The 19,146-nt window shown below is 44.7% G+C and overlaps 1 protein-coding gene across 1 annotated transcript in view; it reads left to right on the forward strand.

Moving 5' to 3' along the window:
• Positions 1-15,724, forward strand: part of LOC106578001 (uncharacterized) — a 35,218-nt gene extending 19,494 nt beyond the window's left edge. The window contains 26 exon segments of the mRNA XM_082965231.1: positions 3-148; positions 744-895; positions 897-1,024; positions 1,238-1,383; positions 1,979-2,258; positions 2,526-2,671; positions 3,266-3,545; positions 3,810-3,955; positions 4,551-4,702; positions 4,704-4,831; positions 5,039-5,184; positions 5,780-6,059; positions 6,317-6,462; positions 7,057-7,336; positions 7,592-7,737; positions 8,332-8,483; positions 8,485-8,612; positions 8,820-8,965; positions 9,561-9,712; positions 9,714-9,841; positions 10,051-10,196; positions 10,792-11,071; positions 11,371-11,516; positions 12,112-12,391; positions 14,630-14,775; positions 14,899-15,724. Of these exon segments, the coding sequence (XP_082821357.1) occupies positions 3-148; positions 744-895; positions 897-1,024; positions 1,238-1,383; positions 1,979-2,258; positions 2,526-2,671; positions 3,266-3,545; positions 3,810-3,955; positions 4,551-4,702; positions 4,704-4,831; positions 5,039-5,184; positions 5,780-6,059; positions 6,317-6,462; positions 7,057-7,336; positions 7,592-7,737; positions 8,332-8,483; positions 8,485-8,612; positions 8,820-8,965; positions 9,561-9,712; positions 9,714-9,841; positions 10,051-10,196; positions 10,792-11,071; positions 11,371-11,516; positions 12,112-12,391; positions 14,630-14,775; positions 14,899-14,906 (4,414 nt within the window). The 3' untranslated portion in view covers positions 14,907-15,724.
• Positions 15,725-19,146: the final 3,422 nt, after the last annotated feature.

Below are 19,146 nucleotides of genomic sequence, written 5' to 3' on the forward strand. Positions count from 1 at the left end.
AGATGTGTTGTCATCTCCCACATCCCAGCAAGAGAGACCTACACCTTCCAGTGTAATGAGACGCAGGGTCGCTATGTTGTTGTGGTGATCCCTGACAGGAAGGAATATCTCACTCTGTGTGAATTGGAAGTATATGGCACTCCTGCAGGTAATCATCTGTAACTGTCTTCACTGTTCAATTTTATCATCAAGTAAGTTTTACATTACTTTTACATACCAGAACATAAATGTTATAGAACTATAATTAGTGTGCTTGCTGATTGCAATTTAACTCTAGATTTCAGTCATATTCTTTTTAGCTAGACTTACTTCTGCAGTCACACTTTTAATGTTGTATTTACTTCTTATATAGATATTGTAATAATCACTGTGAACTCTTCACCTCAATTTCAGACCCATCCACCCCTCTCCCCTCCACTCCTCCTCCCACCAAACTATCCCCCATCTTCTCTCCCCTCTCTGCAACATCCACCGCTCTCCCCTCCACTCCTCCTCCATAAACTACTATCCCCCATCTTCTCTCCCCTCTCTGCAACATCCACCCCTCTCCCCTCCACTCCTCCTCCATCCACTACTATCCCCCATCTTCTCTCCCCTCTCTGCAACATCCACCCCTCTCCCCTCAACGACTCCTACCACTACTATCCCCCCATATTTTAAATATGTAAAATGCCTACACTGTAAGATTATTGACAATAACTGGTCATATCTGTATTAAAACAATCTTGTCTCTGTCCCTGTAGTAAATGTAGCGTTGAAAGGAGTGGCCACCCAGTCATCACTGTATGGGGATGGCCAGGCTCACAATGCCATTGATGGGAACAGAGAATCAGACTATCACAAAAGATCCTGCACCCACACTGCACAGGAGACCAACCCCTGGTGGAGAGTGGACCCTGCTGGATGTGTACAGAGTGACAGCTGTCACCATCACCAACAGAGGAGATGTTGTTCCTGAGAGACTTGATGGTGCTGAGATCCGCATCGGTAACTCACTGGAGAACAACGGCATCAACAACCCCAGGTGACACATACTGCAGACATCTGTACATTGTTATGTCCTGTCTTGAAGGTGTTTGGATACATTGGTCTTCATCCATGCTTCTGTAGGCATTCTGTGGTTATGTAGTCAACAGACTGATGGTACATTTTAGAGAGTCCTAATTCACACTCATTCTCTCTCTCTCTCTCTCTCTCTCTCTCTCTCTCTCTCTCTCTCACTCTCGCTCTCTCTCAGATGTGTTGTCATCTCCCACATCCCAGCAAGAGAGACCTACACCTTCCAGTGTAATGAGACGCAGGGTCGCTATGTTGTTGTGGTGATCCCTGACAGGAAGGAATATCTCACTCTGTGTGAATTGGAAGTATATGGCACTCCTGCAGGTAATCATCTGTAACTGTCTTCACTGTTCAATTTTATCATCAAGTAAGTTTTACATTACTTTTACATACCAGAACATAAATGTTATAGAACTATAATTAGTGTGCTTGCTGATTGCAATTTAACTCTAGATTTCAGTCATATTCTTTTTAGCTAGACTTACTTCTGCAGTCACACTTTTAATGTTGTATTTACTTCTTATATAGATATTGTAATAATCACTGTGAACTCTTCACCTCAATTTCAGACCCATCCACCCCTCTCCCCTCCACTCCTCCTCCCACCAAACTATCCCCCATCTTCTCTCCCCTCACTGCAACATCCACCCCTCTCCCCTCCACTCCTCCTCCATAAAGTACTATCCCCCATCTTCTCTCCCCTCTCTGCAACATCCACCCCTCTCCCCTCCACTCCTCCTCCATCCACTACTATCCCCCATCTTCTCTCCCCTCTCTGCAACATCCACCCCTCTCCCCTCAATGACTCCTACCACTACTATCCCCCCATATTTTAAATATGTAAAATGCCTACACTGTAAGATTATTGACAATAACTGGTCATATCTGTATTAAAACAATCTTGTCTCTGTCCCTGTAGTAAATGTAGCGTTGAAAGGAGTGGCCACCCAGTCATCACTGTATGGGGATGGCCAGGCTCACAATGCCATTGATGGGAACAGAGAATCAGACTATCACAAAAGATCCTGCACCCACACTGCACAGGAGACCAACCCCTGGTGGAGAGTGGACCTGCTGGATGTGTACAGAGTGACAGCTGTCACCATCACCAACAGAGGAGATGTTGTTCCTGAGAGACTTGATGGTGCTGAGATCCGCATCGGTAACTCACTGGAGAACAACGGCATCAACAACCCCAGGTGACACATACTGCAGACATCTGTACATTGTTATGTCCTGTCTTGAAGGTGTTTGGATACATTGGTCTTCATCCATGCATCTGTAGGCATTCTGTGGTTATGTAGTCAACAGACTGATGGTACATTTTAGAGAGTCCTAATTCACACGCATTCTCTCTCTCTCTCTCTCTCTCTCTCTCTCTCTCTCTCTCTCTCTCTCTCTCTCTATCTCTCTCTCTCTCTCTCTCTCTCTCTCTCTCTCTCTCTCTCACTCTCGCTCTCTCTCAGATGTGTTGTCATCTCCCACATCCCAGCAAGAGAGACCTACACCTTCCAGTGTAATGAGACGCAGGGTCGCTATGTTGTTGTGGTGATCCCTGACAGGAAGGAATATCTCACTCTGTGTGAATTGGAAGTATATGGCACTCCTGCAGGTAATCATCTGTAACTGTCTTCACTGTTCAATTTTATCATCAAGTAAGTTTTACATTACTTTTACATACCAGAACATAAATGTTATAGAACTATAATTAGTGTGCTTGCTGATTGCAATTTAACTCTAGATTTCAGTCATATTCTTTTTAGCTAGACTTACTTCTGCAGTCACACTTTTAATGTTGTATTTACTTCTTATATAGATATTGTAATAATCACTGTGAACTCTTCACCTCAATTTCAGACCCATCCACCCCTCTCCCCTCCACTCCTCCTCCCACCAAACTATCCCCCATCTTCTCTCCCCTCTCTGCAACATCCACCCCTCTCCCCTCCACTCCTCCTCCCACCAAACTATCCCCCATCTTCTCTCCCCTCTCTGCAACATCCACCCCTCTCCCCTCCACTCCTCCTCCATCCACTACTATCCCCCATCTTCTCTCCCCTCTCTGCAAGATCCACCCCTCTCCCCTCAACGACTCCTACCACTACTATCCCCCCATATTTTAAATATGTAAAATGCCTACACTGTAAGATTATTGACAATAACTGGTCATATCTGTATTAAAACAATCTTGTCTCTGTCCCTGTAGTAAATGTAGCGTTGAAAGGAGTGGCCACCCAGTCATCACTGTATGGGGATGGCCAGGCTCACAATGCCATTGATGGGAACAGAGAATCAGACTATCACAAAAGATCCTGCACCCACACTGCACAGGAGACCAACCCCTGGTGGAGAGTGGACCTGCTGGATGTGTACAGAGTGACAGCTGTCACCATCACCAACAGAGGAGATGTTGTTCCTGAGAGACTTGATGGTGCTGAGATCCGCATCGGTAACTCACTGGAGAACAACGGCACCAACAACCCCAGGTGACACATACTGCAGACATCTGTACATTGTTATGTCCTGTCTTGAAGGTGTTTGGATACATTGGTCTTCATCCATGCTTCTGTAGGCATTCTGTGGTTATGTAGTCAACAGACTGATGGTACATTTTAGAGAGTCCTAATTCACACGCATTCTCTCTCTCTCTCTCTCTCTCTCTCTCTCTCTCTCTCTCTCTCTCTCTCTCTCTCTATCTTCTCTCTCTCTCTCTCTCTCTCTCTCTCTCTCTCACTCTCGCTCTCTCTCAGATGTGTTGTCATCTCCCACATCCCAGCAAGAGAGACCTACACCTTCCAGTGTAATGAGACGCAGGGTCGCTATGTTGTTGTGGTGATCCCTGACAGGAAGGAATATCTCACTCTGTGTGAATTGGAAGTATATGGCACTCCTGCAGGTAATCATCTGTAACTGTCTTCACTGTTCAATTTTATCATCAAGTAAGTTTTACATTACTTTTACATACCAGAACATAAATGTTATAGAACTATAATTAGTGTGCTTGCTGATTGCAATTTAACTCTAGATTTCAGTCATATTCTTTTTAGCTAGACTTACTTCTGCAGTCACACTTTTAATGTTGTATTTACTTCTTATATAGATATTGTAATAATCACTGTGAACTCTTCACCTCAATTTCAGACCCATCCACCCCTCTCCCCTCCACTCCTCCTCCCACCAAACTATCCCCCATCTTCTCTCCCCTCTCTGCAACATCCACCGCTCTCCCCTCCACTCCTCCTCCATAAACTACTATCCCCCATCTTCTCTCCCCTCTCTGCAACATCCACCCCTCTCCCCTCCACTCCTCCTCCATCCACTACTATCCCCCATCTTCTCTCCCCTCTCTGCAACATCCACCCCTCTCCCCTCAACGACTCCTACCACTACTATCCCCCCATATTTTAAATATGTAAAATGCCTACACTGTAAGATTATTGACAATAACTGGTCATATCTGTATTAAAACAATCTTGTCTCTGTCCCTGTAGTAAATGTAGCGTTGAAAGGAGTGGCCACCCAGTCATCACTGTATGGGGATGGCCAGGCTCACAATGCCATTGATGGGAACAGAGAATCAGACTATCACAAAAGATCCTGCACCCACACTGCACAGGAGACCAACCCCTGGTGGAGAGTGGACCCTGCTGGATGTGTACAGAGTGACAGCTGTCACCATCACCAACAGAGGAGATGTTGTTCCTGAGAGACTTGATGGTGCTGAGATCCGCATCGGTAACTCACTGGAGAACAACGGCATCAACAACCCCAGGTGACACATACTGCAGACATCTGTACATTGTTATGTCCTGTCTTGAAGGTGTTTGGATACATTGGTCTTCATCCATGCTTCTGTAGGCATTCTGTGGTTATGTAGTCAACAGACTGATGGTACATTTTAGAGAGTCCTAATTCACACTCATTCTCTCTCTCTCTCTCTCTCTCTCTCTCTCTCTCTCTCACTCTCGCTCTCTCTCAGATGTGTTGTCATCTCCCACATCCCAGCAAGAGAGACCTACACCTTCCAGTGTAATGAGACGCAGGGTCGCTATGTTGTTGTGGTGATCCCTGACAGGAAGGAATATCTCACTCTGTGTGAATTGGAAGTATATGGCACTCCTGCAGGTAATCATCTGTAACTGTCTTCACTGTTCAATTTTATCATCAAGTAAGTTTTACATTACTTTTACATACCAGAACATAAATGTTATAGAACTATAATTAGTGTGCTTGCTGATTGCAATTTAACTCTAGATTTCAGTCATATTCTTTTTAGCTAGACTTACTTCTGCAGTCACACTTTTAATGTTGTATTTACTTCTTATATAGATATTGTAATAATCACTGTGAACTCTTCACCTCAATTTCAGACCCATCCACCCCTCTCCCCTCCACTCCTCCTCCCACCAAACTATCCCCCATCTTCTCTCCCCTCTCTGCAACATCCACCCCTCTCCCCTCCACTCCTCCTCCATAAAGTACTATCCCCCATCTTCTCTCCCCTCTCTGCAACATCCACCCCTCTCCCCTCCACTCCTCCTCCATCCACTACTATCCCCCATCTTCTCTCCCCTCTCTGCAACATCCACCCCTCTCCCCTCAACGACTCCTACCACTACTATCCCCCCATATTTTAAATATGTAAAATGCCTACACTGTAAGATTATTGACAATAACTGGTCATATCTGTATTAAAACAATCTTGTCTCTGTCCCTGTAGTAAATGTAGCGTTGAAAGGAGTGGCCACCCAGTCATCACTGTATGGGGATGGCCAGGCTCACAATGCCATTGATGGGAACAGAGAATCAGACTATCACAAAAGATCCTGCACCCACACTGCACAGGAGACCAACCCCTGGTGGAGAGTGGACCTGCTGGATGTGTACAGAGTGACAGCTGTCACCATCACCAACAGAGGAGATGTTGTTCCTGAGAGACTTGATGGTGCTGAGATCCGCATCGGTAACTCACTGGAGAACAACGGCATCAACAACCCCAGGTGACACATACTGCAGACATCTGTACATTGTTATGTCCTGTCTTGAAGGTGTTTGGATACATTGGTCTTCATCCATGCTTCTGTAGGCATTCTGTGGTTATGTAGTCAACAGACTGATGGTACATTTTAGAGAGTCCTAATTCACACGCATTCTCTCTCTCTCTCTCTCTCTCTCTCTCTCTCTCTCTCTCTCTCTCTCTATCTCTCTCTCTCTCTCTCTCTCTCTCTCTCTCTCTCTCACTCTCGCTCTCTCTCAGATGTGTTGTCATCTCCCACATCCCAGCAAGAGAGACCTACACCTTCCAGTGTAATGAGACGCAGGGTCGCTATGTTGTTGTGGTGATCCCTGACAGGAAGGAATATCTCACTCTGTGTGAATTGGAAGTATATGGCACTCCTGCAGGTAATCATCTGTAACTGTCTTCACTGTTCAATTTTATCATCAAGTAAGTTTTACATTACTTTTACATACCAGAACATAAATGTTATAGAACTATAATTAGTGTGCTTGCTGATTGCAATTTAACTCTAGATTTCAGTCATATTCTTTTTAGCTAGACTTACTTCTGCAGTCACACTTTTAATGTTGTATTTACTTCTTATATAGATATTGTAATAATCACTGTGAACTCTTCACCTCAATTTCAGACCCATCCACCCCTCTCCCCTCCACTCCTCCTCCCACCAAACTATCCCCCATCTTCTCTCCCCTCTCTGCAACATCCACCCCTCTCCCCTCCACTCCTCCTCCCACCAAACTATCCCCCATCTTCTCTCCCCTCTCTGCAACATCCACCCCTCTCCCCTCCACTCCTCCTCCATCCACTACTATCCCCCATCTTCTCTCCCCTCTCTGCAAGATCCACCCCTCTCCCCTCAACGACTCCTACCACTACTATCCCCCCATATTTTAAATATGTAAAATGCCTACACTGTAAGATTATTGACAATAACTGGTCATATCTGTATTAAAACAATCTTGTCTCTGTCCCTGTAGTAAATGTAGCGTTGAAAGGAGTGGCCACCCAGTCATCACTGTATGGGGATGGCCAGGCTCACAATGCCATTGATGGGAACAGAGAATCAGACTATCACAAAAGATCCTGCACCCACACTGCACAGGAGACCAACCCCTGGTGGAGAGTGGACCTGCTGGATGTGTACAGAGTGACAGCTGTCACCATCACCAACAGAGGAGATGTTGTTCCTGAGAGACTTGATGGTGCTGAGATCCGCATCGGTAACTCACTGGAGAACAACGGCATCAACAACCCCAGGTGACACATACTGCAGACATCTGTACATTGTTATGTCCTGTCTTGAAGGTGTTTGGATACATTGGTCTTCATCCATGCTTCTGTAGGCATTCTGTGGTTATGTAGTCAACAGACTGATGGTACATTTTAGAGAGTCCTAATTCACACGCATTCTCTCTCTCTCTCTCTCTCTCTCTCTCTCTCTCTCTCTCTCTCTCTCTCTATCTCTCTCTCTCTCTCTCTCTCTCTCTCTCTCTCACTCTCGCTCTCTCTCAGATGTGTTGTCATCTCCCACATCCCAGCAAGAGAGACCTACACCTTCCAGTGTAATGAGACGCAGGGTCGCTATGTTGTTGTGGTGATCCCTGACAGGAAGGAATATCTCACTCTGTGTGAATTGGAAGTATATGGCACTCCTGCAGGTAATCATCTGTAACTGTCTTCACTGTTCAATTTTATCATCAAGTAAGTTTTACATTACTTTTACATACCAGAACATAAATGTTATAGAACTATAATTAGTGTGCTTGCTGATTGCAATTTAACTCTAGATTTCAGTCATATTCTTTTTAGCTAGACTTACTTCTGCAGTCACACTTTTAATGTTGTATTTACTTCTTATATAGATATTGTAATAATCACTGTGAACTCTTCACCTCAATTTCAGACCCATCCACCCCTCTCCCCTCCACTCCTCCTCCCACCAAACTATCCCCCATCTTCTCTCCCCTCTCTGCAACATCCACCGCTCTCCCCTCCACTCCTCCTCCATAAACTACTATCCCCCATCTTCTCTCCCCTCTCTGCAACATCCACCCCTCTCCCCTCCACTCCTCCTCCATCCACTACTATCCCCCATCTTCTCTCCCCTCTCTGCAACATCCACCCCTCTCCCCTCAACGACTCCTACCACTACTATCCCCCATATTTTAAATATGTAAAATGCCTACACTGTAAGATTATTGACAATAACTGGTCATATCTGTATTAAAACAATCTTGTCTCTGTCCCTGTAGTAAATGTAGCGTTGAAAGGAGTGGCCACCCAGTCATCACTGTATGGGGATGGCCAGGCTCACAATGCCATTGATGGGAACAGAGAATCAGACTATCACAAAAGATCCTGCACCCACACTGCACAGGAGACCAACCCCTGGTGGAGAGTGGACCCTGCTGGATGTGTACAGAGTGACAGCTGTCACCATCACCAACAGAGGAGATGTTGTTCCTGAGAGACTTGATGGTGCTGAGATCCGCATCGGTAACTCACTGGAGAACAACGGCATCAACAACCCCAGGTGACACATACTGCAGACATCTGTACATTGTTATGTCCTGTCTTGAAGGTGTTTGGATACATTGGTCTTCATCCATGCTTCTGTAGGCATTCTGTGGTTATGTAGTCAACAGACTGATGGTACATTTTAGAGAGTCCTAATTCACACTCATTCTCTCTCTCTCTCTCTCTCTCTCTCTCTCTCTCTCTCACTCTCGCTCTCTCTCAGATGTGTTGTCATCTCCCACATCCCAGCAAGAGAGACCTACACCTTCCAGTGTAATGAGACGCAGGGTCGCTATGTTGTTGTGGTGATCCCTGACAGGAAGGAATATCTCACTCTGTGTGAATTGGAAGTATATGGCACTCCTGCAGGTAATCATCTGTAACTGTCTTCACTGTTCAATTTTATCATCAAGTAAGTTTTACATTACTTTTACATACCAGAACATAAATGTTATAGAACTATAATTAGTGTGCTTGCTGATTGCAATTTAACTCTAGATTTCAGTCATATTCTTTTTAGCTAGACTTACTTCTGCAGTCACACTTTTAATGTTGTATTTACTTCTTATATAGATATTGTAATAATCACTGTGAACTCTTCACCTCAATTTCAGACCCATCCACCCCTCTCCCCTCCACTCCTCCTCCCACCAAACTATCCCCCATCTTCTCTCCCCTCTCTGCAACATCCACCCCTCTCCCCTCCACTCCTCCTCCATAAAGTACTATCCCCCATCTTCTCTCCCCTCTCTGCAACATCCACCCCTCTCCCCTCCACTCCTCCTCCATCCACTACTATCCCCCATCTTCTCTCCCCTCTCTGCAACATCCACCCCTCTCCCCTCAATGACTCCTACCACTACTATCCCCCCATATTTTAAATATGTAAAATGCCTACACTGTAAGATTATTGACAATAACTGGTCATATCTGTATTAAAACAATCTTGTCTCTGTCCCTGTAGTAAATGTAGCGTTGAAAGGAGTGGCCACCCAGTCATCACTGTATGGGGATGGCCAGGCTCACAATGCCATTGATGGGAACAGAGAATCAGACTATCACAAAAGATCCTGCACCCACACTGCACAGGAGACCAACCCCTGGTGGAGAGTGGACCCTGCTGGATGTGTACAGAGTGACAGCTGTCACCATCACCAACAGAGGAGATGTTGTTCCTGAGAGACTTGATGGTGCTGAGATCCGCATCGGTAACTCACTGGAGAACAACGGCATCAACAACCCCAGGTGACACATACTGCAGACATCTGTACATTGTTATGTCCTGTCTTGAAGGTGTTTGGATACATTGGTCTTCATCCATGCTTCTGTAGGCATTCTGTGGTTATGTAGTCAACAGACTGATGGTACATTTTAGAGAGTCCTAATTCACACTCATTCTCTCTCTCTCTCTCTCTCTCTCTCTCTCTCTCTCTCTCACTCTCGCTCTCTCTCAGATGTGTTGTCATCTCCCACATCCCAGCAAGAGAGACCTACACCTTCCAGTGTAATGAGACGCAGGGTCGCTATGTTGTTGTGGTGATCCCTGACAGGAAGGAATATCTCACTCTGTGTGAATTGGAAGTATATGGCACTCCTGCAGGTAATCATCTGTAACTGTCTTCACTGTTCAATTTTATCATCAAGTAAGTTTTACATTACTTTTACATACCAGAACATAAATGTTATAGAACTATAATTAGTGTGCTTGCTGATTGCAATTTAACTCTAGATTTCAGTCATATTCTTTTTAGCTAGACTTACTTCTGCAGTCACACTTTTAATGTTGTATTTACTTCTTATATAGATATTGTAATAATCACTGTGAACTCTTCACCTCAATTTCAGACCCATCCACCCCTCTCCCCTCCACTCCTCCTCCCACCAAACTATCCCCCATCTTCTCTCCCCTCTCTGCAACATCCACCCCTCTCCCCTCCACTCCTCCTCCATAAAGTACTATCCCCCATCTTCTCTCCCCTCTCTGCAACATCCACCCCTCTCCCCTCCACTCCTCCTCCATCCACTACTATCCCCCATCTTCTCTCCCCTCTCTGCAACATCCACCCCTCTCCCCTCAACGACTCCTACCACTACTATCCCCCCATATTTTAAATATGTAAAATGCCTACACTGTAAGATTATTGACAATAACTGGTCATATCTGTATTAAAACAATCTTGTCTCTGTCCCTGTAGTAAATGTAGCGTTGAAAGGAGTGGCCACCCAGTCATCACTGTATGGGGATGGCCAGGCTCACAATGCCATTGATGGGAACAGAGAATCAGACTATCACAAAAGATCCTGCACCCACACTGCACAGGAGACCAACCCCTGGTGGAGAGTGGACCTGCTGGATGTGTACAGAGTGACAGCTGTCACCATCACCAACAGAGGAGATGTTGTTCCTGAGAGACTTGATGGTGCTGAGATCCGCATCGGTAACTCACTGGAGAACAACGGCATCAACAACCCCAGGTGACACATACTGCAGACATCTGTACATTGTTATGTCCTGTCTTGAAGGTGTTTGGATACATTGGTCTTCATCCATGCTTCTGTAGGCATTCTGTGGTTATGTAGTCAACAGACTGATGGTACATTTTAGAGAGTCCTAATTCACACTCATTCTCTCTCTCTCTCTCTCTCTCTCTCTCTCTCTCTCTCTCTCTCTTCTCTCTCTCTCTCTCTCTCTCTCTCTCTCTCCTCTCTCTCTCTCTCTCTCTCTCTCTCTCTCTCTCTCTCTCTCTCTCTCTCTCACTCTCGCTCTCTCTCAGATGTGTTGTCATCTCCCACATCCCAGCAAGAGAGACCTACACCTTCCAGTGTAATGAGACGCAGGGTCGCTATGTTGTTGTGGTGATCCCTGACAGGAAGGAATATCTCACTCTGTGTGAATTGGAAGTATATGGCACTCCTGCAGGTAATCATCTGTAACTGTCTTCACTGTTCAATTTTATCATCAAGTAAGTTTTACATTACTTTTACATACCAGAACATAAATGTTATAGAACTATAATTAGTGTGCTTGCTGATTGCAATTTAACTCTAGATTTCAGTCATATTCTTTTTAGCTAGACTTACTTCTGCAGTCACACTTTTAATGTTGAATTTACTTCGTATATAGATATTGTAATAATCACTGTGAACTCTTCACCTCAATTTCAGACCCATCCACCCCTCTCCCCTCCACTCCTCCTCCCACCAAACTATCCCCCATCTTCTCTCCCCTCTCTGCAACATCCACCCCTCTCCCCTCCACTCCTCCTCCATAAACTACTATCCCCCATCTTCTCTCCCCTCTCTGCAACATCCACCCCTCTCCCCTCCACTCCTCCTCCATCCACTACTATCCCCCATCTTCTCTCCCCTCTCTGCAACATCCACCCCTCTCCCCTCAACGACTCCTACCACTACTATCCCCCCATATTTTAAATATGTAAAATGCCTACACTGTAAGATTATTGACAATAACTGGTCATATCTGTATTAAAACAATCTTGTCTCTGTCCCTGTAGTAAATGTAGCGTTGAAAGGAGTGGCCACCCAGTCATCACTGTATGGGGATGGCCAGGCTCACAATGCCATTGATGGGAACAGAGAATCAGACTATCACAAAAGATCCTGCACCCACACTGCACAGGAGACCAACCCCTGGTGGAGAGTGGACCTGCTGGATGTGTACAGAGTGACAGCTGTCACCATCACCAACAGAGGAGATGTTGTTCCTGAGAGACTTGATGGTGCTGAGATCCGCATCGGTAACTCCCTGGAGAACAACGGCATCAACAACCCCAGGTGATGCATAGACATTTGTAGATTTTTATCAAATCAAACTTTATTTGTCACATGCGCCAAATTCAACATGTGTAGACCTTACCATGAAATGCTTAATTAGAAGCCCTTAACCAACAGTGCAGTTCAAGAAAGTGTTAAGAAAATATTAACCAAAAAAAGTAAAGTAAAAAAGAATAAAAAGTATCACAATAGAATAACAATAACGAGGCTATATACAGGGGGTACCGGTACCGAGTCAATCTGTGGGGGTACAGGTTAGTTGAGGTCATTTGTACATGTAGGTAGGAGTGAAGTGACTATACATAGATTATAAACAGCAAGTAGCAGCAGTGTAAAAAAATGGAGGGGGTGTCAATCTAAATAATCCAGTGGCCATTTGATTAATTGTTCAGCAGTCTTATGGCTTGAGGGTAGAAGCTGTTAAGGAGCCTTTTGGTCCTAGACTTGGCGCTCCTGTACCTTTTGCCGTGCGGTAGCAGAGAAAGTAGTCTATGACTTGGGTGACTAGAGTTTTTTACAATTTTTGGGGCTTTCCTCTGACACCGCCTAGTATATAGGTACTGGATGGCAGGAAGCTTGGCCCCAGTGATGTACTGGGCCGTCATCAATCGATCAATCAAATGTATTTATAAAGCCCTTTTTACATCAGCCAATGTCACAAAGTGCTGTACAGAAACTCAGCCTAAAACCCCAAACAGCAAGCAATGCAGGTGTAGAAGCACGATGGCTAGGAAAAACTCCCTAAAAAGGCAGGAACCTAGGAAGAAACCTGGTGGGGGTGGCCAGTCCTCTTCTGGCTGTGCCGGGTGGAGATTATAACAGTACATGGCGAAGATGTTCAAACGTTCATAGATGACAAGCAGGATCAAATCGTAATAATCACAGTGGTTGTAGAGGGTGCAACAGGTCAGCACCTCAGGAGTAAATGTCAGTTGGCATGTCAGAGCCTATCATTCAGTGTTAGATAGCAGGTGCAGTAGAGAGGGATAGAGTCGAAAACAACAGGTCCGGGTCAAAGTAGCACGTCCGGTGAACAGGTCAGGGTTCCATAGCCGCAGGCAGAACAGTTGAAACTGGAACAGCAGCACGACCAGGTGGACTGGGGTCTGCAAGGAGTCATCAGGCCAGGATTTGTTGAGGCATGGTCCAAGGGCTGAGGTCCTCCGAGTGAAGAGAGAAAGAGAGAAGGAGGGAGAGAGAGACAGAGAGAGAGAGAGAGAGAGAGAGAGAGAGAGAGAAAGAGAGAGAGACAATTAGAGGGAGCATACTTAAATTCACACAGGACACTGGATAAGACAGGAGTTCAAGAAAGAGTTAAGAAAATATTAAGAATAAAATGTAACACAATAGAATAACAATAACGAGGCTATATACAGGGGGTACCGGTACCGAGTCAATCTGTGGGGGTACAGGTTAGTTGAGGTCATTTGTACATGTAGGTAGGAGTGAAGTGACTATACATAGATTATAAACAGCAAGTAGCAGCAGTGTAAAAAAAAATGGAGGGGGAGAGTGTCAATGTAAATAATCCAGTGGCCATTTGATTAATTGTTCAGCAGTCTTATAGCTTGAGGGTAGATGCTGTTATCTGGTCATCAGACCAGATAGTGTTGAGGCATGGTCCTAGGGCTGAGGTCCTCCGAGTGAAGAGAGAAAGAGAAAGAGAAAGAGAAAGAGAGAGAGAGAGAGAGAGAAAGAGAGAGAGAGAGAGAGAGAGAGAGGAGAGAGAGAGAGAGAGAGAGAGAGAGAGAGAGAGAGAGAGAAAATATTTAAATTCACACAGGACAAGACAGGAAAAATACTCCAGATATAACAAAATTACCCTAGCCCCCCAACACATAAACTATTGCTGCATAGTTCATGTAGAGCCTTATGGTCAGATGCCAAGCATTTACAATACCAGGCAGTGATGCAACCTGTCAGGATGCTCTCGATGGTGCAACTGTACAACTTTTTGAGGATCTGGGGACCCATGCCAAATCTTTTCAGTCTCATTTTCAGTCTCCTTTTCAGTCTCCCATGTCATGTCTTGAAGACATTTGGATCCAATGGTCATCATCCATGCTTCTGTAGATATTCTGTGGCTATATATTGAACAGACGGATGGTTTTCTCTTTGGTGAATTGTAGTGTCCTTATTCAATTGTATTATATTTTTCTCTCCCCCTACTCTCTCTCGCTCCTTTTCTCTCCCTCTTGTCTCTTGCTCTCTCTCTCTCACTCTGTCTCTCTCTTTCAGATGTGTTGTCATCTCCCACATCCCAGCAGGAGAGCGCCACATCTTCCAGTGTAATGAGATGCAGGGTCGCTATGTTATTGTGGTCATCCCTGACAGGAAGGAATATCTCACTCTGTGTGAGGTGGAAGTTTACGGCATTCCTGCAGGTAATTATCTGTAACTGTCTTCTCTCTTCACATTTATTACTAAGTTAAATTCACATAACTTTTATATGGTCGATCCTCAATGTTCTGGAAGTATAAATACTGTATATAATACTCTGTCAACAGGGCCCTAGTTTTCAAAAGCGTTTTGTCAAGCAGTGGCTTTGCTTCCTACAATCAAACAGGTACTGTGTGAATAATTTATTTGTGTGTGTGTGTGTGTGTGTGTGTAAGACTGTGTTGGAAGAAGACTTCATCATTAGCATGTAGTTGCTATGTGAAAACATTTCATTGTGTTTTCTGTCAACATGTCCTCTTCCTCTGTTACAGGTATCTTCAGTGTGTCTACTACGTCACATGCGATGTGTTCAGCTACCACCATTACATGACAGGATCCATCTTGATGTGAAATAAGTAGGACAGATGTTGTTACCAAAGTTAGAATAAACTCACTGCCACTCGATATATATGTATTTTTTATAGCTTTTTCTACCTAAACAATTTTTTTTTGCTATAATTTTTTTTTTCTTCGTTTAAGTGTGTCCTGTATTCATGATGTCCCCATTGGCCTGATACTTCCCCAACAGGTTACACCCACATCAAACCACACCCCCAAGCCAACTCAAGTTTGGCACGTGTCATGGCCGCCAGCATTTCTTGAGGTGCAAGCCAAACAACAAGGCCAAATCAGCTGTTGCAGTTCCCCTTTAACCTTTATCTAGTTGTTTTCTAGACGTCTCCTGGTTCTGTATGTTTATAGTTTTCAATGTGTGTTTTCTTTCTTTCCCGCTTCTCAGCTGTAATGCTCTCCTTTTGTGCATGGGTTCCTTATACTTTATCTTGCTTTATCTTGGCCAGGTCGCAGTTGTAAATGAGAACTTGTTCTCAACTCGCCTACCTGGTTAAATAAAGGTGAATAAATAAAAAAATAACACACTTTTTACATGGCTTTTGTTTTATGTATTGTACTATTTACAGTAGAATTTGTCTTCCTATATGATAGTATGACATCTACTGGCCTTTTCAGGTACTTCAGATTACCCAACCAGGTGTCTGTAATTATCAATCAATCAATCAATCAATCAAATTGTATTTATAAAGCCCTTTTAACATCAGCTCATATCTCAAAGTGCTGTACAGAAACCCAGCCTAATACCCCAAACAGCAAGCAATGCAGATGTAGAAGCACGGTGGCTAGGAAAAACTCCCTAGAAAGGCAGGAACTTAGGAAGAAACCTAGAGAGGAAGCATGCTCTGAGGGGTGGCCAGTCCTCTTCTGGCTGTGCCGGGTGGAGATTATAACAGAACATGGCCAAGATGTTCAAACGTTCATAGATGACCAGCAGGGTCAAATGATAATAATATTCACAGTGGTTGTAGAGGGTGCAACAGGTCAGCACCTCAGGAGTAAATGTCAGTTGGCTTTTCATAGCCTCTGTAGCGCCTTGCGGTCGGATGCCAACCAGTTGCCATACCAGGCAGTGACGCAACCAATCAGGATGCTCTCGATAGTGCAGCTGTAGAACTTTTGAGGATCTGGGGATCCATGCCAAATCTTTTCAGTCTCCTGAGGGGGAATAGGCATTGTCGTGCCCTCTTCACGACTGTCTTGGTGTGTTTGGACCATGATAGTTTGTTGGTGATGTGGACATCAAGGAACTTGAAGCTCTCGAACCCGCTCCACTACGCAGTTATGGGTGAGGGAGTACAGGAGGGGACTAAGCACGCACACCTGAGGGGCCCCTGTGTTGAGGATAGGCATGGCGATGTGTTGTTGCCTTACCACCTTATCTCTGGGTGTCTGTGTAGATGGACTTGTTCGACTTCTGTTAGTTGAGATATGGTCTACTGACCGAAAGCTTAGCTACTGTTAAAAATAATTTGTATCTGACTGGAAGTGTGCAGAGATTATTTCCAGTTTTTCCTATATATTTTTCTTTTGAAAGTTGTCATATTCAAAATATGTTTGACCTTATACCTTTAACCTTTTGCAGAACACTGGGTTGAAGTGTAATGACCTTCCCTTTTTTATAGTAATTCACTTGTAGCCTGCACATGGAGAGAAATAAACATGTTTAAGTTGTTTAACTGGTGTCCTTGTGAATATAGTATTTAAAGTGTGGCACATGCTACATTAAGTGTTGAAACAATATTAACATGTTCATTGACTAGAGCTCAGCATTCAACACCATAGTGCCCTCAAAGCTCATCACGAAGCTAAGGACCCTGGGACCAAAAACCTCCCTCTGCAACTGGATCCTGGACTTCCTGACGGGCCACCCCCAGGTGGTAAGGCAACAACACATCTGCCACGCTGATCCTCAACACGTGGGCCCCTCAGGGATGCATGCTTCCTCCCCTCCTGTACTCCTTCAACCACGTAGTGGAGAGGGTTTGAGAGCTTCAAGTTCCTTGATGTCCATATCACCAACAAACTATCATGGTCCAAACACACCAAGACAGTCGTGAAGAGGGCACGACAACGCCTATTTCCCCTCGGGAGACTGAAAAGATTTGGCATGGATCCCCAGATCCTCAAAAGTTCTACAGCAGCACTATCGACAGCATCCTCATTGGTTGCATCACTGCATGGTATGGCAACTGGTTGGCATCTGACCACAAGGTGCTACAGAGGGTAATGCGTACGGCCCAGTATATCACTGGGCCAAGCTTACTGCCATCCAGGACCTCTATACCAGGCGGTGTCAGAGGAAGGCCCTAAAAATGGTCAAAGTCTCCAACCACCCAAGTCATAGACTGTTCTCTCTGCTACCGCACGGCAAGCAGTACTGGACCGCCAAGTCTAGGTCCAAAAGGCTCCTTAACAGCTTCTACCCCCAAGCCATAAGACTGCTGAACAATTAATCAAATGGCTACCCAGACTATTTGCATTGACCCCCTTTTTTTACGCAGCTGCTACTCACTGTTTATTTTCTATGAATAGTCACTTTACCCCTATCTATGGGTACATATTACCTCAATTACCTCAACTAACATGTACCCCCGCAGATTGACTCGGTACCGGTACCCCCTGTATATTGCCTCGTTATTGTTATTTTGTGTTACATTTAATAGTTTAGTTTATTTTGTAAATATTTTCTTAACTCCTATTTTTAACTGCATTGTTGGTTAAGGGCTTGTAAGTAAGCATTTCACGGTAAGGTCTACACTTGTTTTATTCGGCACGTGACAAATAACATTTGATTTGATTTGTCCCACCAACCTCCAGCTCCACATCATAGCCCTCTCTCTCTGCCCACAGCTCTCTGATGGACTGAAGACTGACCTTCATCTGTTCTTCAACAGAGATCTTCTCTTCTGCCCTCTTCTCTACTCCCTTCTTCATTTTCTCCTCCTCTTACCTGCAGAGTTCTAGAACTCTGGGGCCCCCTAGTGTTGTAGCTGCAGTCTGTATCTGGGCCAGTGTGTGTCTGTTCAGAGCTGCTAAGGCCCCAGTGTAGGCAAACTCCAGCACCTCTGCCAGCCCCACACACCCCACTTCAGGACCCAGACTGATGGATATCTCTGTCTGTTTGTCCATGTCAACATCTGCATAAAACCTAGCGGTCAAACAGGGAAATGGTTCCAATCGTTTTCCACAGTTAATCTTTCCATAGGGGATTTTTAGAAACTCTTAAAATAAGGGCTGTTTCGTGTAGGCTTACCCTAGCGTGATGTTTTGATAATCGTGTAAATCTCTATAGAACAAGGTGACTTTTATTTCCACTGTGGGGCTCTATATGCTACCTCTTGGTGATGTCATTCGGAAACACAATGTCAATTCTCACTGCTGTGCAGAAGACACACAGCTGTACATTTCGATGAAACATGGTGAATCCCAAAATTGCCTACCCTGGAAGCCTGTTTTTCAGACATAAGTAAGTGGATTGCCGCAAATGTTTTACTTTTAAACTCAGCCAAAACAGAGATGCTAGTTCTAGGTCCCAAAAAACAAATAGATCTGCTGTTTGATCTGACAATTGATGTCAATGATGGTACAGTTGTCAAAAAAATAACTGTGAAGGACCTCCGCATTACTCTGGACCCTGATCTCTCTTTCGACTAACATTTCAAAACAATTTCCTGCTGTAGCAAACTGTCTCAAATTATGATCCCACATCTGTAACGGCACACAAGTTGCAAAGAAAGTCTCCATGCATCTATTAATTGCGTCCTTAAACTGTAAAAGGGGACTGTTTGGGGCATCTAGGTGCCTGACTTAGAGCCTGTTTGAGCTGCTTCAATCCAAGGCCTCTCTCATTTCAAGACATCCCAAAGCCTTGGCACCTCTCCTCCATTATGCATTCTGGAGCAAGAGAAAGGGAGAACATTCTTTAAGAGTCAGAAGGATCACACACATATACAGTACAGAGC

Source organism: Salmo salar, chromosome 18 (genome assembly GCF_965601325.2).
Source record: "Salmo salar chromosome 18, fSalSal1, whole genome shotgun sequence".
NCBI lineage: Eukaryota > Metazoa > Chordata > Actinopteri > Salmoniformes > Salmonidae > Salmo > Salmo salar.